This window comes from Quercus lobata, chromosome 7 (assembly GCF_001633185.2).
Source record: "Quercus lobata isolate SW786 chromosome 7, ValleyOak3.0 Primary Assembly, whole genome shotgun sequence".
Lineage (NCBI taxonomy): Eukaryota > Viridiplantae > Streptophyta > Magnoliopsida > Fagales > Fagaceae > Quercus > Quercus lobata.
Genome location: NC_044910.1, coordinates 36,088,808 through 36,112,801, shown reverse-complemented (window position 1 = coordinate 36,112,801; position 23,994 = coordinate 36,088,808). Strand labels below are relative to the sequence as shown.

The following is a 23,994-nucleotide window of genomic DNA, read 5'->3' as shown; positions in this document are numbered from 1 at the left end:
TTGACATATTTTGAGTTCAAACACAAATATAAATATAAATGCATTATTACTTAATATTTTATAAGTAATATATTAATTAAAAATCCAACTTTTTTTTAATATAATTTAGAACATTAATTGGAAATTTTTCATATATTTATGAAACATATTTTAAAAATTTTAATCTAAAAATATCAAATCAATTTTCAATATAAAATTAACAAGGTTCGGATAGAGCACATATTAATCATCTATTTTACTAAATATTTTTATGAAAATTTGAAAGATTAATCCCTTTTTTTGTTTTCCCATAAAAATGCATACGGTAGTAAATCTCAATTAACAATTAATAGAATGTTCAACTTCTCCAATAGATTGAAACCTTTCATGGATGAGCTTATCACCCCTTTCCAAAATGCCTTTTTTTAGAGGCAAATCCATTTTCTAATAATATTTTGTTGGCTCATGAAATTCTTGATATGTTGGGGAAGAAAAAGGGTGGGAAGCATGGTTTTGGTGTTTTAAAAATTGATATGAGCAAAGCCTACGATAGGGTAAATTGGGTTTTCCTAAAAGTTGTCCTGTTGTCCATGAAGTTTACCCCCAATTGGGTAAATTGGATTCTGGAATGTGTCTCCACTATTCATTATACTTTGTTAGTAAATGGTAGCATCACCCAATCCTTTAAACTTGCTAAAGGATTAAGACAAAGAGACCCTTTATCCCCTTATCTTTTCCTTATGTGTGCAAATATTTTGTCTCTTGCTTTAATTAAAGCTGAGAACAATAGGGAAATTCAGGGGGTGATGTTGGGTAGAAATGGGTTTTTTTTACTCATTTGTTGTTTGCTGATGATTCACTGCTATTTTTCAAAAGAGACAACAAATCTCTAGCAAACTTTCAGCAAATCTTAAGGTGGTATTGTTCTATATCAGGTTAATGTGTTAACCTTGCCAAGTTTGACCTTTTTTGTTCCCTAAACATCTCTAGAGAGGACCAAGAAGCTTTAGCAACATCTTTACAGGTGAATTTGGTGCAGGCCTCTAGCAAATACTTAGGCATGAATTTCATGTTAAGAGGTAAGAGGATAGTTGACTTTCAATTTTTGGTAGATAAACTTCATTCTAAACTGCAAGGGTGGAAAGCCAAATTGTTGTCCTAAGCTGGTAGAACCACCCTCATTTCTTTTGTCCTACAGTCTATACCCCTTTATGTTTTCTCTTGTTTTAGGGTGCTTGAGGCTATTTGCAACAAGCTAGATTCCATCTTTAGGGCCTTTGGGTGGGGTCATGAACCTAGAGTGAGAAAACTGCATCTATTGCATTGGGATGAGATTTATAAGCCTAAGAGTATGGGGGGTCTAGGGCTTAAGAAGTTTAGGTTGATAAACCAGGCTATGGTGGCCAAACAATTTTGGAGGATAAGTCATAATCCCAATTCTTTAATGGCAAGAGCTTTTAAAGCTAAGTATTTTCCTAGGAGTTCAATCCATAAGTGCACCCCTAAATCTTGTCATTCATGGATTTGGAGAGGCATTGTTAATCAGAAAAACCCCAAGCTCAAAGAGGGTAGGTGGTGGATTGGTAAAGGTTCTGATATTCCCCTAACTCATCAGGCTTGGTATCCTTGTCCTCAGAACCTTGATAATTCTAATCTCCCAACTAAAACTGTGGCTGACCTTATTAACCACAACAATGGCACTTGGAAACCTGATCTGGTTAGGAGCATATACCCTTACCCAATCAATGAGGATATCATGAGCAATCCCATCTCAAGAACTGGATCAGTTTCGGATAAATTGTTTTGGAAGTATTCAAATTCAGGGGTTTTCAAGGTGAGAGATGCTTATAAGTTGCTTCAGGATGATACCTCTCTATCTATTTCAAACCACCATAATTCTATCTCCATCCCAGCAAATATTCGGTATCTCATTTGGAAGGTTAAACTCCCTTTGAAGATTGGGAATTTTATTTGGAAGCTTATGCATAACAGTCTCCCTACTTTCCTAGCCCTTACAGAGAGAAGCATTACAAACACCAGTACTTGCCCTTTATGCAATTCGGATGAGGAATCCACATCACATCTTTTCTTGTATTGTTCCTTTGCTAGAGCTATGTGGCATGGTACCACATTGGCTATTCAAACCTCAGAACTAAGGAACATCTCTGTTCAGAATTGGATTAGGAACTTACTTAACAGACATAAGAGGTTGGATTAGGTTTCAATGCAGTACTTGCAAAGCATCTTCACTACTTTGTGGACTTTGTGGAATCACAGGAACAGGGTGGTTCATGAGGGCATACAACCTAATCCAATTGAAGTCATTCTAATAGCCCAGAATTTTTCTTGCAGGTATCAAAATATCTTCACAAATGCAACACAACCTAACCAACAGAGGGTTCATCTCAATTCTGGCTAGACAGGTATTGGGTGGAATTGGCAGGTTCACATCAAGATTGCAGGGAGGAAGAGGAAACAAACCAATAGGTCTGCCTATGCGTATGAAGGCAGGACTGTTCAGTGAAATTGCATCTTCTTGGGTATTTTTAGTTGTGCTGCAAAAACTGCTTTGGGTGCTGCTCAGGAAGCCTTGATGGATGCATTATTGAAAGCCAGAGATATGGGGTATCAGCGTATTTTGGTCTTATGTAATAGCAGTAGATTAGTCCAAGTTATCCTGTCACTCCAGCAGAATGGACTTCTATGTAAACTGCTTTTTGTTCCAAACATAGTTCTTTGTCATGTTTGTTATTTAGCTGATCAGGCTACTAAGATGCCAATCCATCAGTTTTGGCCACCCATGCTTTCTGATGTAAACAGTACTCTTATGTAATTTTATTTTCTGTTTTAATGGTTAAAAAAAAAAAAAAAATTTCTCCTATTAAAAAAAAAAATTGAACTTTAAAAAGAGTATAATGTTTTAAAAATAGCCGCTCCTGACAACAAGGACACCAACTGTGTGACTCCGACACCTACAAGGAAGCGTATAAACTGAAAAGCAAATCCCTTTTGACGGAGAGTATATATATATATACACATACACAATACACAATTCACAATGCACATACGTTCTAGTTTTTCTGCTTCTGCTACTACCATGGCAGTAGAGTCAAGCACAGACGCTTCTTTGGTTTCACGTTGCAAAAGAAGAAAAGAAAACCCAGAGTATCCGATTCAGTCTCCATGTCGCAAGAGAAGAATAAAACATCCTGACGAACCAGAACCAGAACCAGAACCAGAACCAGAACCAGAGCCATCCTATGAATTCATCAACAAACTCCCTGATGATTTATTGTTCGAGATTCTTTATCGACTCCCTTACCGATCTGCTTTCAAGTTCATGTCCGTCTCCAAGCGCTGGTTTTCTCTTATTTCTCATCCTTACTTTGTTAGCCGCTTCATTCACCACCGCCACCAGTTAGGTAAGTCAGATTCAGACCCCTTTACTCTTCTGTTGTATTATACACCACCAGATATCCAGGTTCATCCACCGAAGAATATTTATGAGTTTCGTATCAAGTCATCATTCAACGACTTGTTGCTGGTATACCGCGAAGTTCCAGGGACTACAAGGAAGCCAGGCTTTTGCAAGTACTACATCTTCAATCCATTTACCAAACAATGGCTCAAGCTCCCTCGTATTCCACTCCTGAGAGAGAATACATTCGTTAGAGTCGGCTTTATTTGCGATCCTTATAGGTGTGACAAAGAGCATGGGTGTTTTACAAATGTGCATTACAGATACAAGGTGGTACGCATTCATTCTCCCACTCAATCCGATACTACTCAGTTATATATGGAGATCTTTTCTTCCGAGACTGGTGAATGGTGCCACTCAATTGTTTCGTCGCCACGGGGATTGAACCCCTTCACATCTAAGGTCGTGCATGCTGATGTTGTTACCTGCAATGGGATGCTTCATTGGGCGGATACAGAAGTAGATGGAATGATCAAAGGCTTTGTGGTTTTCGATCCATTCAACGATGCAGAACAATGCCATTATATCAATTTACCTACACCCCATTTGCCTCCAGATGAATTCTTCTTTGGAGTGTGCCAAGGGCGCCTTCGTATATTCCAGCGTCCTTGGCATCTATACTACCCTGGTAGTTTCAAATTTTTAATTTGGGAACTAGAGGACTATGGTAATGAAGGTACATGGTGCAGAAAACAGAGAGTTTATCTCAATAACTTGGAAAATTCTAAGCTTGTTAAGTTAGCAAAGAATTTCAGTTATTCCAAGTTGGATTTTCTAGCTTTTCACCCAAAGGATGGTGAAATTTTCTTCTTTAAATTCCCGGATTACATTGTCCAGTGCAACTCGAGGACTAGGGTATTGGAAGTAGCCCGCAAACTAAAATGTACAGATGTCTCTTTGTTTCTACTTTCGCGACCATTGTGGCAAACACCAGTTCCTTCTCTCCCATTTGAACTTGAATGCCCTCCTAACTGTTAGCTACTTAGCAGCTTTTACTTCTTTTTTTACATAACTGGTATTATTTTCTAATGCATTTTGGACCACTTGAATCTTACTTTGCATTCAGAGATTTATTACATTGATAGACAAAGATGTTTATACATATACAATTTATTGCAGTTTTGAGATTTACTAATCAAAGTGGATGACTTGAATTTTTAGCAGCCTATGCTTTCACTTATGAAGTTAAACTTTCCTTTGCCCTTTATGCTGTGGTAATTAAGCATTTGTTAAGACCTATGCTGCAGCCTATGAATGGCCCTCTACGCAAATTGCAAATTGAAATTTCCCAGCAGCCCTCATTTTGTGCTTATGATGCACTTATTTATTTAACTTTTCTCTCCATTAGTGCCTACAATTATGGCTAACAATATAATTTTTGCAATTAATTCAGGAAAACACATGTTAATGATGGCAATCTATTTGTAGGGTTTGGCTCACCTCCACTACATTTTTAATTGGACATGTCCTTTTTATTTTAAATATACGAGGATAAATGGTAGTGGTTTATAATCCCCACCTTTTATTTAGTTAGTGGGTGGTATGATTCTAAAAAAAAAAGTTTTGAAGGTAAACCAAACCCCTACTTGTATGGTTCTTCTAGTTTTCGGTACCTCCAATATCATTGCTCTCCAACTTTTTGACCATTGATGTCATAAACACAGCCTAAAAACCTCTAAGAGATCAATGGTCCGTTTGGATACAACTTATTTTTGCTAAAAGTGAAAACACTATAGCAAAATAATTTTTAAATGTGTAAATAGTACTGTAAGACCCATTTTTAATATTCTTTTCTGAATAAAGTGGCTATGGGTCCCATGAATAGTGCTGCTACAGTGTGTGAACAGTGATAATTGTCTCCCTGAAACCCATGAAAAAAAAAGAAGAAAAAAAGAAGAAGAGGAAAACGCTGAAAAGTGAAAACGCAGACGCCCGCAAACGTGAATCCAAACACACACCAAATTTACATTTTTAAACAATAACATGCCTCATTGAAATTGTAGTTTTAGAAGCAATTATGATGGTTTTATCTAGCTGGTTTGGGCATTGTCATTGTCATGATATACATACATACATACATACATATATATATATAAGAGCAGAAACTTCATGTTGAAAAGTTTGAGATTTTACCAAGTGACGCATTCTATACAAAGAGAATTGAAATATTCTCAAGTGCCACATTAGAGATAAGAACAAGTTAAATATTGATTTTTTGTTTCATTTGGTTCAATGTTTCAAGACTTTTCTAATTAAAAAATTAATATTTTTTGTATCTTTTAGTTCAATGTTTCAAGACTTTTCATCCTTCACACATACACACAAAACTCATTGTATTTTAATTAACAATTTTCATCTCTTGCACTTCTACCCCTTTATATATATATATATAAGAGCTCTGGAAGAAAGGAGGTCTAAGTGTGAAATTTAGCCTGCTGAAGACTGAGGAGAAGAGTCCCTTTTATAGCTGGAGGGAGTCTTGGATCAGGACAGGAGACCGCTGGAATCACGGGAAGTGAAAATGCTTTTACCTTCAGGTGAATATCTTTTCAGCCGAAAGCAATAGTAATTCCAATAATTTTGTCTGGGCACTGTTGAGTGAACAGTAACTGGTCACTGTATATGAACAGTGTTTTGTCCCCTTGTTTTACTGGAATAGTAACTCTTTATGGCAGCCTTGCGCGTGCGGGTACTGTTCTGAATAGTAGCCGATTCTGCAAAGGTGGGTTTTTGGTGCTTCTGGGGCGTCTGGAAACTACTCTGGGGAAGATACTAGTCTGTATCATAACCAGAGGGATACCCTTCATATGGATCAAAAGCAGGAGGCTCATCATAGTGATCGTGCTCATGGTACCTGTCAAACAGATTGCAAAACCCACAATAGAGAAGAGGTTCGTAGTCTGCTTTCTGGGCTGTATAATGAGGAGGATCAAGGCAGATGATTCCTTCTGTGTTGAAAGCCTCTGAATATGGTTTGGTGGTGAATACTGTAATTCTGCCAGTATTTCCTACAAAGTGGTAATTTTCCCATAGTTCTCCGGTGACATTTCGTAGTTCATTGTTGAAGTAGTTTTTCCAACATTCTACGAGGGCCAAAGGATCAGCATAGGAGAGGTAGGAATCACCTTCATACCAAGGGCCATTGTGAGTGTACCCATTAATGAGTACAAGGTGGTGAGCAGGTTGAACTGTCATCCAATTGTTACCGTCCCATTGTGGGAGAGTACTCCAGCATCTGATGGATACAAATGGACTTTTGATCTTTGCTGCAACCTGTTGGATTATCTGAGGGAATTGGCTGATCTGAACATGGTTCGTTAGTTTGATAAGTCTAAGGAAACCATATTCAAACATCCTTGAAAGCCAGCTTGGGTTTCTGTCATCATCGTCTGCCCCGTCTTCATAGTTGACTATTAGACCAGGAAAAGGATGTTGTTTCTCATAAACCCTGTGACTGCTTCCAAAGTATTGGTTCCAGGTTTCGCGGATGAGGGCAGTGTTTATGGCATCTGCTTGTTCACCAAGAACCGGGAAATGGGTGGTGACCATAATTTGAAAATGCGTGAACCATTGGTCACATGATTCAGACATAGCCTTGCTTCTAAATATACGTTGTTGTATATCAGAAGGCAAGTTGGCAATAGCACTCCTAAGCCGATTTTGAATCTTAAGACTCAACCTGGCGTAGTCCGTGCCCATGATAGTCGTTGTATCCATTGAATGGATATCCTCTTTGCCAAAGAGTTGACTAATGGACAATTTTCCAATCTCAATTTCTGCCTCAAGGTTAACTAGGTGCAATTCTAGTGCTCTGAGGGTTCTTTGGAAAAGGCGATTGTTATTTTGGGTAAAGGCTCTTTGAAGGTTATCGAGGACAATTTTGATGGAGGGTGGAAGGCCTGTATAGACTCCATTTGTAAATTGAAAGTTCCTGGATAAAACTTCATGCAATGTGATTCTTTTATTACCACCTGAAAATGTTATTTGAAGCGGAACATGTTCTAGAAGGGATGTTACTTCTCTGGGTTCTGGTCCAGGAGAAGCGCCTTCATGCATAGGGGCTTTCCCCTTGTTCCTGCTTGAGGATGCCATTGTCCACTTACTAGTGGAGTTATAAAAAGATTTTTGCTTTTTGACCTGCCATGTGTTAACAATGTGATTAATTTTTGAAACATATTTGTTAAAATCATGGGATGTTATGGAGCAAATTCTTTTGTATGCAATGTGATGAGATGATAATTTATGAGATTGAAGGAGACTCAAAGAATTATCAAATATGATTAATGGTACATTTTGATCAAGGTTCTTGGCTTGATTTGGACCATATGAAAAGGTTTTGGCAAGGTTAAGATTTCTGGAAACTGAAACTTTTTGGAGACATTCAATCTCTGTAGGTTCTGGGTTCCTAAGAAATTTAAACTTAACTGGCTGGCCAAAAGGATGGGTAGTGATTCCTTCACTATCCGTGATGAAGGGGTATAACAGACACATGAATGGGTTTCCTAGGATGACCCTATCTGTTATATTTTTGACAAGGACAAAAGTGGTTCTAAAGCACGTATTGTCTTGGCAAACCTGTGCATCTGGGATTTTGAATTCAATCTGCATATTACCACCACTTGCAGAAGTTAACCTTTCTTTGGTTTTCTGGAAGTATTTAGGGGGAATAATACCTTCTTGAATACAATTGAGATCAGCACCCGAATCTATTAGGGCAACTACCTCAAATTCAAAATCTTTGCTTATGACAATCCTGACTTTGGAATGCCATTTCTGGAAGTTAATACTACTGATGGTTGACAAGAACGTTCCAGGTTCTGGTTCCATTTCTGCAGTAGGATTAACTGTTTCATCTACTTCGTTATCAGAAGGGTTCTGTAATGAGATTCTGTCCTCATTGCCTTGATGTGAAGTAAACTCCAGATTTTTGACCCTAAGGTCCATGAGACCATGATCAACCCTAAGGATGGTTAATTCTTGCTTAAGGTTTCTCATCTCAGCTTTGGTATCCTTAATCTCTTTCTGGAGATCTTGGATGGTTACCTCTTTCTTTGATTTGGTAAACCTGTTGTAGATTTTTTCCAAATCGACTTTGGGTTCCTGAAACCTAGGTTTGGATGTGCTTGTTTCCTTGACTAGGGTTTTATGGAACTCACTAAGCCTTTGAGCTTTCTCCTCAGGGTCCTTGATCTGTTCTATGAGATCGAGGAGCAGTTCTTCTTGTTTAGACAAAACATGGATAGTTTTGTTTCTACAACAACTATCCTTGCAGGCTAGGATTTCATCCGTGTCACTAGAGGAACTAGAAGATACTCTAGAGGTTTCAGAGGATGTCCTAAACAACTGGTGTTTCTCTTGGTCACTAGACTCACTGCTTAGGTGATCGAGTTCTAAGAGTTTGAAGATCTCTTGCTTACTGGGTTGGTCACTAATGAGGGTATTGATAAGGGTTTTTGCCTTAGCTTTACACTCTTTTTGGTAATGACCTTTCTTTCCACAATTATAGCATGTTCCTGATGCTTGAGGTGTGGATTTCTTTGGAGGGCTGGATCTACCTTTCCTATAGAAGTCATTAGTTGTAAACTTTTGACGCCTATGGTGTTTAGAGGTAGGTTTTCTCCTATGGGGTTTCTCAGAGGGTTCTTCGCCTCTGTGTTTGGATTTCCTTTTGGGAATGATGGAAGGTAAGCCATATTGGGTACAGAAATTCCCTATTTCGTACTTGGCTTTGCTCTTGTTAGCTTGGCTCTGGATCTTGAGATCTCTGCACATCTTCATCCCTTCATTTCGGATTGTGCTTGAGATGTCTCCATAGGTTAGGTTATCATAATCTATGATACCTAAAGAGCTGGCAAGAGTTTCTTTGACCTTTTGTCCAAACAGTGTGGGTAAGCCATTGATAAACTTCTCCTTCCAAAATGGAGAGTTACAATCGCTTCTATGCATGACACGGGTGGTGAACACATCTTCATACCACCGGTATTCTCCAAGGTTTTTACATCTAAGGTTACTCAACTGGTCGTAAATCCTAGATGTGACATTGCTAGGTTTACCTATGAAGTGTTTCATGATCGTGTAGATCAGGGTATTGACTCCATCAGGGATACCTCTTCCTATGCGTTCGTCAAAGATAGGGTTCTCGTCCTCATCTTTTTGAACAGCATGCTTAATGTCTTCCTTTGAAGTGGTTGTCATACAATGATTCCACCAATTCAACAATTTCCCAGTAAATCCTAAAACAATGAGCTCTACAACCTCGGTGTTTGGAATACCATCATTGAGATAGTTATTTGCTACCATGGTTATATGCTGGATTTTGTTTTGGATTTCTTGCTCAGATAAACCATCTATGTTCCATTCATAGAGTTTTCCACTGGACACTGTAAATTGCATGGTTCTTTCCTCGAATTGGAGGTCTGGAGGTGTTGGTCTAGGGTACCAATTTTTGGTAAGGCTAGTTGGCGTTACCTTGGGTTGGTAAAGCTTATTTACCTGTAAACCTCGAAATTGATCTTCTAGGTGTTCTATCTCCTTTTCATTTTCAGAGGAGGTTGTACTAGAACTACTAGAGGCTGTGTGGGTATGTAGGGCAACAACCCGAGATTCAAGTCTAGGGTCCCTACTAGTTGAGGTTGGATCTGGTGATGGAGAGTTTGGTTCCTTTTTCACGAGATCATCAAGCTTTTGAGCCATTTCCTTCAGGGCAGTTTGCTCCTTTGGTTTGAGGCTAGCTTGTCTGGTTGTGGGAAGCTTGACTAAAGGGTTTTCTAGAGGTTGGATTGGTTTGCAAGGGGTTCCTGGTTGGAGGAGGACCTTGTTGTCAATCCTATCTTCTATCCTATCAAGCTGTTTTCCTATGACTCCTAAACATTGGTTGGTATAGTTGTTTTGCTCTATTAATTTCCTGACAACCTTTTCATCTGGGGTTGTAGCACATTTGAAAGGAGAGGCAATAACATCGGTACCACGCTGGTTAAAGAGTATGGCTTCTTGAGGAGGATGGCTAGTCCTAACAATTTCTGGATTGCTAGAGCTTGGTGCATCCTTTTTGGGAAGTAACTTCCAGTTGGTTTTGGTAATGACACAGTTCTTTTTATGCCATTGGAAATGTTTCTCAAAGTATTCAAAGAAGGGATAATCTGCTTTTACCTCTTTCATGAATATCTTCCATTTCTCCAAAACTTCAACTTTTTGTTCTCTGGTATGGTTTGCTCGATAGGCTTCTCTTTTAATCCGGTTCTTTTCGGAATTAAAATCCTTTTCGAGGTAGTCCATATCAGGAATGAATTCCTTTGTCAATACGAGGAGCTGATGGTCGTATTCAGTTTCCTGCTGAATAGGATTTCTACCGTCAGATCCTGATGGTGAGGGGGGTTTAAGACTGTCCTGACTGTTGTTGTCTAAACCTTCTCTGATCAATGGTTTAACTCCGACTTGGATAAGTCCTATGTGGAGGTATTTGTGACCAGATTCCCTATGCGCTTTTATGGCTGCAGGGGATAGCAAATAACAAGTTTCATATTCCTTGTTAATGCTGTAGACTTGTTCTATAGTCCTAACATGGTAGTCGTTCTTGAAAGACTTTTTCAAAGACCATGACGAAGACTTATAGACCTGGGTTGTGGGAACTTTAGGTATGTTCCAATCTCCTAACTTCTGATCTAGATCTGAAAGCTGGTACGACTCTGAGTTGATTGTTCCATCTTCTTGTGGAATCTCAGGTGGGTTTGTACTGCTAGATCTAATTGAAGTGGAAGAGTCACTCCTTCTAAACATCCTATTTATCATTCTGAATTATAAGCCTAAGAAACCAATTACAACCTAGACTACCTTTATCTTCCAAATTTCTGGATCTAACCTTAGATCTGAAACAGGGTGTGTATGGACGCCTATTGTGCTTTGTTACCAACTTACGACCGCTCGGACACCATTCTGTAGACCTTGCTACTGCTTACACTATTTCGCTTTGTTGAGTGTACTTTCCCTATCGTTTCCGACCCTAACGCCTAACGCTCTCCTGGCTAACGGCTCAACGGGCATTACAGATTGACTCGGGCTTCCTGCTCAACTTGGGTACTCTAGACTTTCTGGGTAGCAAACAATCACAGAACTGGGATTACTCCTAGATTTACTGGATAACAACTTGACACAATACCTAGCATAATACACATCTGCAACAAATTGTGGGGAAAGAAACAAAGAATGGAAAAAGAAGATAACTGGGAAGCAAAGGATTAGCTTAAACAGATAATCACAAGATAATAAACAGTTTGAATGAACGGGAGGCTCAGCCTACCACAAAAAGAAAGAACAGTATAAACTGGCTAAGATGAAGTAGTAGATGAAAAATGCAACATATGGGAGTGGAAGTGCTATCAGAAAATAGATGTAAAACAAAATGATGTTTGTTAGAGATAACATACTTTTAAAGTAATGAACACAACAAAATAATGGATAACTATGGCGGTATAACCGGCCAACTTGATTGAAAATAATTACAGTAACTTACAAACACTTACGATCGAGCTCAAATGGCTCTGATACCAAATGGGGGTAAGCTACAACAAGAGGTGCCGTCTATGAGGGCACTGGGGCGGAAGCATAAATAGGTTACACGTGCAGTGCTATTACAGGTGTAAACTAAGGGAAGAGGGGAGAAGAGAGCCATTCTGATTACAATTGTAGTTCTGAGTACAAAGTAAAGAGCTCTGGAAGAAAGGAGGTCTAAGTGTGAAATTTAGCCTCCTGAAGACTGAGGAGAAGAGTCCCTTTTATAGCTGGAGGGAGCTTCGGATCAGATCAGGAGACTGCTGAAATCACGGGAGGTGAAATGCTTTTACCTTCAGGTGAATAACTTTTCAGCCGAAAGCAATAGTAATTCCAATAAATCTGTCTGGGCACTGTTGGAGTGAACAGTAACTGGTCACTGTTTATGAACAGTGTTTTGTCCCTTTGTTTTACTGGAATAGTAACTCTTTATAGCAGCCTTGCGCGTGCGGGTACTGTTCTGAATAGTAACCGGATTAGCAAAGGTGGTTCTTGAGCTTAGTCTAGGCCTTAGAAGCTGTTCTGGAGCGTCTAGGGTCCTTACAGGAACTGGGCTAATCACTGTCCAAGTTGTAACCATCATAAGGATCTTGAGCATCCTGGAATGGGTCAAATGGGACACGATTGTAAGAAGCTTCAGAGGAGGCAGGAGAAATCTTTTCTGCTGACTCAAGCTGAGCTGACTGGAGGAGTAGCTGTTGGGCAAGATCTTTAAGTTCTTTGCTAGATTTTCCGGATATTTGGACGGAGTCTAGACTGGATTGAGATCTTGTGCAATGAGCTATAGACTTTTGTGCTGGAAGAGGAAAGTCTTTATACAATTGGTTGATAGCATCAGTTGGTCTGAATTTATCCCACCATTTTACAAAGAATTCCCGATCGAGTAAGTTCTGGTTGATCGCATAATTCCACATACTTATCCAGTGGATCTTGTACTGTAATGTCATGTGCAAGATAGCCGGAAACTGGGAAGAATGCTTATCTACCTGGAATCTGGAACTAAAATACCTTAGTGCATCCTGAAGGGGTTCAGGCCAATTCTGGGGCATTGGACCAAACATTTCCCACCATTTGAGGAACCACGAAGGGATTTGTCCTTTGAACTTTCTATCAATCTGAATGAACCATGAATGATCATAGGTCTCATTTTGAAAGAAAAGTACTTTTTCAAATGCATCCATATAGTCATAATAATTATACAGGGGTTCTGAGCCCTTGAGTGTAGTGAGCTTTCTGAGAGTGGAGGGATGTCCCCAATCTTTGCAGCTTACGAAACTCTGTATTATGAATTTATGGTACAGGACAATAGAAGGATTGTTCCTGTCTCTGATATCTTCTATTCTGGCAGACTTTTCTTGAGTGAGAATGCCTTTATAGAATTTGATGTTCTTCTCTGGGCTTTTGGGAAGGAAATGCCATTCATGAGGCAATACTTCATTTGCTAAAGCCAAGGGATCCGTTATGTGGGCCAAATGGGGCTCTACATAAGAGATATGCTGAACAAAAGGTTTCTTGATGTAAGAAGCTCTACCTGTTTTGGGAGGGAGAGTATAGGACTGTTTAGGTACGATTGGACCAAAGGGTTCTTCTACTTTCGAAGGAGAAGCTACTGCTTTGGGAGGCAATGTGGCTAGGGCAGAACTGTAACTGTGTTGTCCTTGGGGCCTTTGGAAGTTTGGTTTGGGAATTGTGGAAACCAAATAACGATTGGCAACAACGGATGGTGACACAGGTGGGTTTTTTAGTGAACTGGAAAAGGGTACTAAAGGGCCAGGGTTCTGTGCCTGACTGGTACTCCTAGTGTTATGCTGTTTAGGCATTTTGGGAGGTTGGGGTTGTACGGGCTTTTTCCCGGACATTTTGTTCTGGATTCTGCAAAAATTCACGGGTTAGGAAATCAGGGATACTGTTTTGAGTTCCTGCAATGAATTCAATGTCAAAATCGAAAACTGAAAGAATGGCTTGCCAACGTGCAAAAATCTGTTTTGATGCAATGTTTTGAACATCTTTTTCTAAAACATGTTTTGCAGATTTACAATCAATTCTTATTAAAAACTTTTGATTCAAAAGATCGCTTTGAAATTTTGAAATGCATAGTACTATAGATAAAATCTCTTTTTTAATAGTACTATAGTTGAGTTGAGTGGGAGTCCAAATTCCTGAATGGAAACAGACAATCTGTTCTGGGGAAGTGGGACTAACACGCTGAAGGAGAATGCCACCATAACCAATATTAGAGGCATCTGTCTGGACTACCTTGAAGGAATTTTCAGAGGGGATTCCAAGGCAAGGGAGTGTCTTGACATATTTTTTGAGCTGTTGAACAACCAATGTATGATTAGGTGTCCAAGGAGGGGGATTGGTCCGGAGTCTATCAAAAAGGGGCTTGCATTGTTGCCTAAGGTTTTGATAGAAATCAAAAATGTAATTGAGGGATCCTAAGAACCTTTGGAGTTGGGTCTTTTCTAGGATCTCATCAGGGAACTTTTCAGCAAATTGGATGGCTCTATCTATGGGTTTGATGACTCCATGTTTGATATCAAAACCTAAGAACCTAACACTTGTCTGAAAGAGTTTAATCTTCGGGGCCGAGACAACAAGACCATTTTTCTTGATGGTTTGGAAGAATGTTCTGAGATGCTTCCAATGTTTGTCTAGGGACTCTGAGAAGATGAGTACATCATCAATGTACACAATGGTATGACTGGAGAATGGATTAAAAATCTCATTCATGATATTCTGGAATTCAGAAGGTGCATTTTTGAGACCAAAGGGCATTACATTCCATTCGTAATGACCAAAGGGTGTGGTGAAGGCTGTCTTGTACCTATCAGACTCACTGATTTGTATCTGCCAAAAACCACTCTTCATGTCAAACTTACTGAAAACCACTGCTTTACTAAGCCGGTTGACTAAGTCTCTTTTGTTGGGGATAGGATACCTAATCCACTCTAAGACTTTGTTAAGGGGCTTGTAATTGATGACAAGTCTAGGGACACCTCTTTCTATCTCAGCGTTTTTCTGGACATAAAAGGCTGGACAAGACCATGGTGACCTAGAGTTTCTAATGATTCCCTTTTTAAGAAGATCCTCTATTTCTGTCTTACAAGTATCCATAAGTTCTTGACTCATTTGGATAGGTCTGGCTTTTGTAGGGATGTTCTTTTCATGGAAATCTTTGACATACGGTAGTGCAACTTCGTGCCTTTTCCTATGCCAAAAGGCTGTGGGAAGATCAGAGCATACTTCGTGCTTGAGTTCTTCTTCAAACTTTCTGATATCTGATTGGTAACTCTTGCAAGATAATTGCTCATCAGTCCTTTTGTAACTTAGTTCATGGCCAAGGTACTTAAGGTGTTGGGTTTTGGCATTAATCAGATTAAGGGTCTTGGAGATGGAAACCTCTTGGAGACTATTGATGTCTTTAGGTTTAGGACTCCTAAGAAACTTAAATTTGACTGGCTGGCCAAAAGGGTGGGTAGTGATTCCTTCACTATCCGTGGTGAAAGGATATAACAGACACATGAATGGGTTTCCTAGGATGACCCTATCTGTCATATTTTTGACAAGAACAAAGGTGGTTTTGAAATACGCATTGTCTTGGCAAACATGTGCTTTTGGGATTTTGAATTCAATCTGCATTTTCCCACCGCTTGCGGAAGTTAACCTTTCTCTGGTTTTCCGGAAGTATTTAGAGGGAATGATTCCTTCTTGAATGCAGTTGAGATCAGCGCCTGAGTCTATTAAGGCCACTACCTCAAATTCAAAATCTTTGTTTATGACAATCCTGACTTTGGAATGCCATTTCTGGAAGTTAATCCGACTGATGGATTTCAAGAACAATCCATTGGATGATTCTGGTTCCATGTCTGCAGTAGGGTTAACTTTATCATCTACTTCGTCATCAGAAGGGTTTTGTAATGAGATTCTGTTCTCATTGCCTCGATGGGAAGTATACTCAAGGTTTTTGACTCTTTGGTCTATAAGACCATGATCAACCTTAAGGATGATTAATTCTTGCCTAAGGGTTCTAGCCTCAGACTTGGTATCTTTAATCTCTTTCTGGAGATCATGGACAGTTATCTCTTTCTTGGATTTAGTAAATCTATTGTAGATTTTTTCCAAGTCAACTTTTGGTTCCTGAATCCTAGGCTTGGATGCACTGGGCTCTCTGACTAGGGTTTTGTGGAAATCACTAAGTCTTTGAGATTTCTCTTCTGGGTCCTTGATCTGTTCTATGAGATCTAGGAGCAGTTCTTCTTGTTTAGAAAGAACTTCAACAGTGTTGTTTCTACAACAGCTGTTTGTGCATGAAATGGTTTCATCTGAGCTACTAGAGGTGCTATCTGGAACTCTAGGAGAGGATGAATCTTGGTAGATCTGACAGATTTCTCGGTTAATAGAACTATTGGGAGACTCACTTTCTGGATGGTCAAGTTCTAGGATTTTGGAGATATCTTCAGATACTAAGGAATGGGTAGGGGATTTGCCTGGACATTCTTTCTTGATATGTCCCTTCTTTCCACACTTAAAGCATTTTCCTTTTGCTTTAGGTTTGAGAAGTTTCAAGGAATTGGGTTTCCTATAGATGCCTCTTGCTTCTAATTTCAGGCGTCTATATTCTCTGGAAACAATCTTTTCCCTTTTGAAATCCTTAAAGGCTGGGTTTCCTCTGTATTTGGATTTCCAAACCTTTGGTGGAGGGTCAGGTGAATCACCAAGCTGATCGTCTAGAGGTTCTTTCTCCTTTTCACTTTCTGAGGAGGGTTTATTAGAACTACTAGAAGATATATGTGCTTCTAAGACATTAACTTCTGGGAAAGGAGAGAATGGTTTCCCTGCTTTTCGAGCTGAATGTCTAGCTTTTGGTGATGGGATGGTTTTTGCTGGAAGTTTGGACTTGACACAGTTCTTTTTATGCCAATGGAAATGTTTCTCAAAGTATTCAAAGAAAGGATAATCTGCTTTTACCTCTTTCATGAATAACTTCCATTTCTCCAAAACTTCAACTTTTTGTACTCTGGTATGGTTTGCTCGATAGGCTTCTCTTTTAATCCGGTTCTTTTCGGAATTAAAATCCTTTTCGAGGTAGTCCATATCAGGAATGAATTCCTTTGTCAATACGAGGAGCTGATGGTCGTATTCAGTTTCCTGCTGAATAGGATTTCTAAAGTCAGATCCTGATGGTGAGGGGGGTTTAAGACCGTCCTGACTGTTGTTGTCTTCTTCTTGATCAACAACTGAGTCTTGCTTGGCTGTGTAACAAGGGGTACTAACCTGAGAGTGGTCTTTGACACCTTGGAACTGCGGGCCTAAGTCTCTTCTAGATGTAGGAGCTCGTGTTCTAGACGAACTACTTTGGGATGCAGGTCTATCTTTTAAGAGGATAGTTGGCTGCCTAAAGGGTGGACGTAGATCGAAGGATCTAGATCTTGGTTCCTGGTATGTATCCTGGTGCAGATCTAACGAGGATCTGGGCAAGGGTTCATCATACTCTAAGGGTGATCTAAACCTAGACTGGTCAAAGCTAAGTCTAACCGAACCGTCGGCTAGTTGCTGGACATAATCTAGATCTGGATTCCTAACAGGATTCTGGATCTGTAGAGGATAATTTTCATTCTCTAAAGACCATTGTGCTGGAAATGTTATTTCAGACCATTTCAGGGTTCTTGGTACCTGAACGGTGGATCTAACATCTGAGGTTTGGATAAGAGTGGTTTCACCTGGTTTTCTCTTATCGAAAGCTTGGACGGACATGTTTGTCCTCATGCACTTATAATACACTCTGTATATAAGAGCAAGCTGCTTGGTACCATGTAATACGAAGATTCCATGGGTTTTGATGTTGAGGGTGAGGACCTTCAAGATATGAGGGTCGTCAAGTGCAACTGTGAGGTTTGGAAAACAGTCGAAATGAATTGGACCGTTACTCAAACTGGATTCTATGGTTCCTAGGAGACTGTCTCTGAATCTGATGAGACGGGTATCTCTGAGGGCCATAAGGACCGAGTTGTCTAAACCTTCTCTGATCAATGGTTTAACTCCGACTTGGACAAGTCCTATGTGGAGGTATTTGTGACCAGATTCCCTATGCGCTTTTATGGCTGCAGGGGATAGCAAATAACAAGTTTCATATTCCTTGTTAATGCTGTAGACTTGTTTTATAGTCCTAACATGGTAGTCGTTCTTGAAAGACTTTTTCAAAGACCATGACGAAGACTTATAGACCTGGGTTGTGGGAACTTTAGGTATGTTCCAATCTCCTAACTTCTGATCTAGATCTGAAAGCTGGTACGACTCTGAGTTGATTGTTCCATCTTCTTGTGGAATCTCAGGTGGGTTTGTACTGCTAGATCTGATTGAAGTGGAAGAGTCACTCCTTCTAAACATCCTATTTATCATTCTGGATTATAAGCCTAAGAAACCAATTACAACCTAGACTACCTTTATCTTCCAAATTTCTGGATCTAACCTTAGATCTGAAACAGGGTGTGTATGGACGCCTATTGTGCTTTGTTACCAACTTACGACCGCTCGGACACCATTCTGTAGACCTTGCTACTGCTTACACTATTTCGCTTTGTTGAGTGTACTTTCCCTATCGTTTCCGACCCTAACGCCTAACGCTCTCCTGGCTAACGGCTCAACGGGCATTACAGATTGACTCGGGCTTCCTGCTCAACTTGGGTACTCTAGACTTTCTGGGTAGCAAACAATCACAGAACTGGGATTACTCCTAGATTTACTGGATAACAACTTGACACAATACCTAGCATAATACACATCTGCAACAAATTGTGGGGAAAGAAACAAAGAATGGAAAAAGAAGATAACTGGGAAGCAAAGGATTAGCTTAAACAGATAATCACAAGATAATAAACAGTTTGAATGAACGGGAGGCTCAGCCTACCACAAAAAGAAAGAACAGTATAAACTGGCTAAGATGAAGTAGTAGATGAAAAATGCAACATATGGGAGTGGAAGTGCTATCAGAAAATAGATGTAAAACAAAATGATGTTTGTTAGAGATAACATACTTTTAAAGTAATGAACACAACAAAATAATGGATAACTATGGCGGTATAACCGGCCAACTTGATTGAAAATAATTACAGTAACTTACAAACACTTACGATCGAGCTCAAATGGCTCTGATACCAAATGGGGGTAAGCTACAACAAGAGGTGCCGTCTATGAGGGCACTGGGGCGGAAGCATAAATAGGTTACACGTGCAGTGCTATTACAGGTGTAAACTAAGGGAAGAGGGGAGAAGAGAGCCATTCTGATTACAATTGTAGTTCTGAGTACAAAGTAAAGAGCTCTGGAAGAAAGGAGGTCTAAGTGTGAAATTTAGCCTCCTGAAGACTGAGGAGAAGAGTCCCTTTTATAGCTGGAGGGAGCTTCGGATCAGATCAGGAGACTGCTGAAATCACGGGAGGTGAAATGCTTTTACCTTCAGGTGAATAACTTTTCAGCCGAAAGCAATAGTAATTCCAATAAATCTGTCTGGGCACTGTTGGAGTGAACAGTAACTGGTCACTGTTTATGAACAGTGTTTTGTCCCTTTGTTTTACTGGAATAGTAACTCTTTATGGCAGCCTTGCGCGTGCGGGTACTGTTCTGAATAGTAGCCGATTCTGCAAAGGTGGGTTTTTGGTGCTTCTGGGGCGTCTGGAAACTACTCTGGGGAAGATACTAGTCTGTATCATAACCAGAGGGATACCCTTCATATGGATCAAAAGCAGGAGGCTCATCATAGTGATCGTGCTCATGGTACCTGTCAAACAGATTGCAAAACCCACAATAGAGAAGAGGTTCGTAGTCTGCTTTCTGGGCTGTATAATGAGGAGGATCAAGGCAGATGATTCCTTCTGTGTTGAAAGCCTCTGAATATGGTTTGGTGGTGAATACTGTAATTCTGCCAGTATTTCCTACAAAGTGGTAATTTTCCCATAGTTCTCCGGTGACATTTCGTAGTTCATTGTTGAAATAGTTTTTCCAACATTCTACGAGGGCCAAAGGATCAGCATAGGAGAGGTAGGAATCACCTTCATACCAAGGGCCATTGTGAGTGTACCCATTAATGAGTACAAGGTGGTGAGCAGGTTGAACTGTCATCCAATTGTTACCGTCCCATTGTGGGAGAGTACTCCAGCATCTGATGGATACAAATGGACTTTTGATCTTTGCTGCAACCTGTTGGATTATCTGAGGGAATTGGCTGATCTGAACATGGTTCGTTAGTTTGATAAGTCTAAGGAAACCATATTCAAACATCCTTGAAAGCCAGCTTGGGTTTCTGTCATCATCGTCTGCCCCGTCTTCATAGTTGACTATTAGACCAGGAAAAGGATGTTGTTTCTCATAAACCCTGTGACTGCTTCCAAAGTATTGGTTCCAGGTTTCGCGGATGAGGGCAGTGTTTATGGCATCTGCTTGTTCACCAAGAACCGGGAAATGGGTGGTGACCATAATTTGAAAATGCGTGAACCATTGGTCACATGATTCAGACATAGCCTTGCTTCTAAATATACGTTGTTGTATATCAGAAGGCAAGTTGGCAATAGCACTCCTAAGCCGATTTTGAATCTTAAGACTCAACCTGGCGTAGTCCGTGCCCATGATAGTCGTTGTATCCATTGAATGGATATCCTCTTTGCCAAAGAGTTGACTAATGGACAATTTTCCAATCTCAATTTCTGCCTCAAGGTTAACTAGGTGCAATTCTAGTGCTCTGAGGGTTCTTTGGAAAAGGCGATTGTTATTTTGGGTAAAGGCTCTTTGAAGGTTATCGAGGACAATTTTGATGGAGGGTGGAAGGCCTGTATAGACTCCATTTGTAAATTGAAAATTCCTGGATAAAACTTCATGCAAGGTGATTGTTTTATTACCACCTGAAAATGTTATTTGAAGCGGAACATGTTCCAGAAGGGATGTTACTTCTCTGGGTTCTTGTCCAGGAGAAGCGCCTTCATGCATAGGGGCTTTCCCCTTGTTCCTGTTTGAAGATGCCATTGTCCACTTACTAGTGGAGTTATAAAAAGTTTTTTGCTTTTTGACCTGCCATGTGTTAACAATGTGATTAATTTTTGAAACATATTTGTTAAAATCATGGGATGTCATGGAGCAAATTCTTTTGTATGCAATGTGATGAGATGATAATTTATGAGGTTGAAGAAGACTCAAAGAATTATCAAATATGATGGTTGGTACAATTTGATCAAGGTTCTTGGCTTGATTTGGACCATTAGTGGAGGTTTGGGCCATGGTGAGATTAGGATTTTTAGAAACAGAAACTTTTTGGAGAATTTCGATCTCTTTTGGTTCAGGGTTTCTAAGAAACTTAAACTTGACTGGCTGGCCAAAAGGGTGGGTAGTGATTCCTTCACTATCCGTGATGAAAGGATACAACAGACACATGAATGGGTTTCCTAGGATGACCCTATCTGTTATATTTTTGACAAGGACAAAAGTGGTTCTAAAGCACGTATTGTCTTGGCAAACCTGTGCATCTGGGATTTTGAATTCAATCTGCATATTACCACCACTTGCAGAACTTAACCTTTCTTTGGTTTTCTGGAAGTATTTAGGGGGAATAATACCTTCTTGAATACAATTGAGATCAGCACCCGAATCTATTAGGGCAACTACCTCAAATTCAAAATCTTTGCTTATGACAATCCTGACTTTGGAATGCCATTTCTGGAAGTTAATCCGACTGATGGATTTCAAGAACAATCCATTGGATGATTCTAGTTCCATGTCTGCAGTAGGGTTAACTTTATCATCTACTTCGTCATCAGAAGGGTTTTGTAATGAGATTCTGTTCTCATTGCCTCGATGGGAAGTATACTCAAGGTTTTTGACTCTTTGGTCTATAAGACCATGATCAACCTTAAGGATGATTAATTCTTGCCTAAGGGTTCTAGCCTCAGACTTGGTATCTTTAATCTCTTTCTGGAGATCATGGACAGTTATCTCTTTCTTGGATTTAGTAAATCTATTGTAGATTTTTTCCAAGTCAACTTTTGGTTCCTGAATCCTAGGCTTGGATGCACTGGGCTCTCTGACTAGGGTTTTGTGGAAATCACTAAGTCTTTGAGATTTCTCTTCTGGGTCCTTGATCTGTTCTATGAGATCTAGGAGCAGTTCTTCTTGTTTAGAAAGAACTTCAACAGTGTTGTTTCTACAACAGCTGTTTGTGCATGAAATGGTTTCATCTGAGCTACTAGAGGTGCTATCTGGAACTCTAGGAGAGGATGAATCTTGGTAGATCTGACAGATTTCTCGGTTAATAGAACTATTGGGAGACTCACTTTCTGGATGGTCAAGTTCTAGGATTTTGGAGATATCTTCAGATACTAAGGAATGGGTAGGGGATTTGCCTGGACATTCTTTCTTGATATGTCCCTTCTTTCCACACTTAAAGCATTTTCCTTTTGCTTTAGGTTTGAGAAGTTTCAAGGAATTGGGTTTCCTATAGATGCCTCTTGCTTCTAATTTCAGGCGTCTATATTCTCTGGAAACAATCTTTTCCCTTTTGAAATCCTTAAAGGCTGGGTTTCCTCTGTATTTGGATTTCCAAACCTTTGGTGGAGGGTCAGGTGAATCACCAAGCTGATCGTCTAGAGGTTCTTTCTCCTTTTCACTTTCTGAGGAGGGTTCATTAGAACTACTAGAAGATATGTGAGCTTTTAAGACATTTACTTCTGGTAAATGAGAGACTGGTTTCCCTGCTTTTCGAGCTGAATGTCTAGCTTTTGGTGATGGGATGGTTTTTGCTGGAAGTTTGGACTTGACACAGTTCTTTTTATGCCAATGGAAATGTTTCTCAAAGTATTCAAAGAAAGGATAATCTGCTTTTACCTCTTTCATGAATAACTTCCATTTCTCCAAAACTTCAACTTTTTGTACTCTGGTATGGTTTGCTCGATAGGCTTCTCTTTTAATCCGGTTCTTTTCGGAATTAAAATCCTTTTCGAGGTAGTCCATATCAGGAATGAATTCCTTTGTCAATACGAGGAGCTGATGGTCGTATTCAGTTTCCTGCTGAATAGGATTTCTAAAGTCAGATCCTGATGGTGAGGGGGGTTTAAGACTATCCTGACTGTTGTTGTCTTCTTCTTGATCAACAACTGAGTCTTGCTTGGCTGTGTAACAAGGGGTACTAACCTGAGAGTGGTCTTTGACACCTTGAAACTGGGCACCTAAGTCTCTTCTAGACGTAGGAAAAGGAGCTCGTGTTCTAGACGAACTACTTTGGGATGCAGGTCTATCTTTTAAGAGGATAGTTGGCTGCCTAAAGGGTGGACGTAGATCGAAGGATCTAGATCTTGGTTCCTGGTATGTATCCTGGTGCAGATCTAACGAGGATCTGGGCAAGGGTTCATCATACTCTAAGGGTGATCTAAACCTAGACTGGTCAAAGCTAAGTCTAACCGAACCGTCGGCTAGTTGCTGGACATAATCTAGATCTGGATTCCTAACAGGATTCTGGATCTGTAGAGGATAATTTTCATTCTCTAAAGACCATTGTGCTGGAAATGTTATTTCAGACCATTTCAGGGTTCTTGGGTACCTGAACGGTGGATCTAACATCTGAGGTTTGGATAAGAGTGGTTTCACCTGGTTTTCTCTTATCGAAAGCTTGGACGGACATGTTTGTCCTCATGCACTTATAATACACTCTGTATATAAGAGCAAGCTGCTTGGTACCATGTAATACGAAGATTCCATGGGTTTTGATGTTGAGGGTGAGGACCTTCAAGATATGAGGGTCGTCAAGTGCAACTGTGAGGTTTGGAAAACAGTCGAAATGAATTGGACCGTTACTCAAACTGGATTCTATGGTTCCTAGGAGACTGTCTCTGAATCTGATAAGACGAGTATCCCTAAGGGCCATAAGGACCGAGTTGTCTAAACCTTCTCTGATCAATGGTTTAACTCCGACTTGGACAAGTCCTATGTGGAGGTATTTGTGACCAGATTC

At 39.9% G+C, this 23,994-nt stretch overlaps 1 protein-coding gene across 1 annotated transcript; it reads left to right on the top strand.

Moving 5' to 3' along the window:
- The first annotated feature begins 3,076 nt into the window (after nucleotides 1–3,076).
- LOC115951978 (putative F-box/kelch-repeat protein At4g22430) lies at nucleotides 3,077–4,435 on the top strand. The gene has a single exon (XM_031069086.1). It carries the CDS (start codon nucleotides 3,077–3,079, stop codon nucleotides 4,433–4,435), a length of 1,359 nt encoding a protein of 452 aa, XP_030924946.1.
- Nucleotides 4,436–23,994: the final 19,559 nt, after the last annotated feature.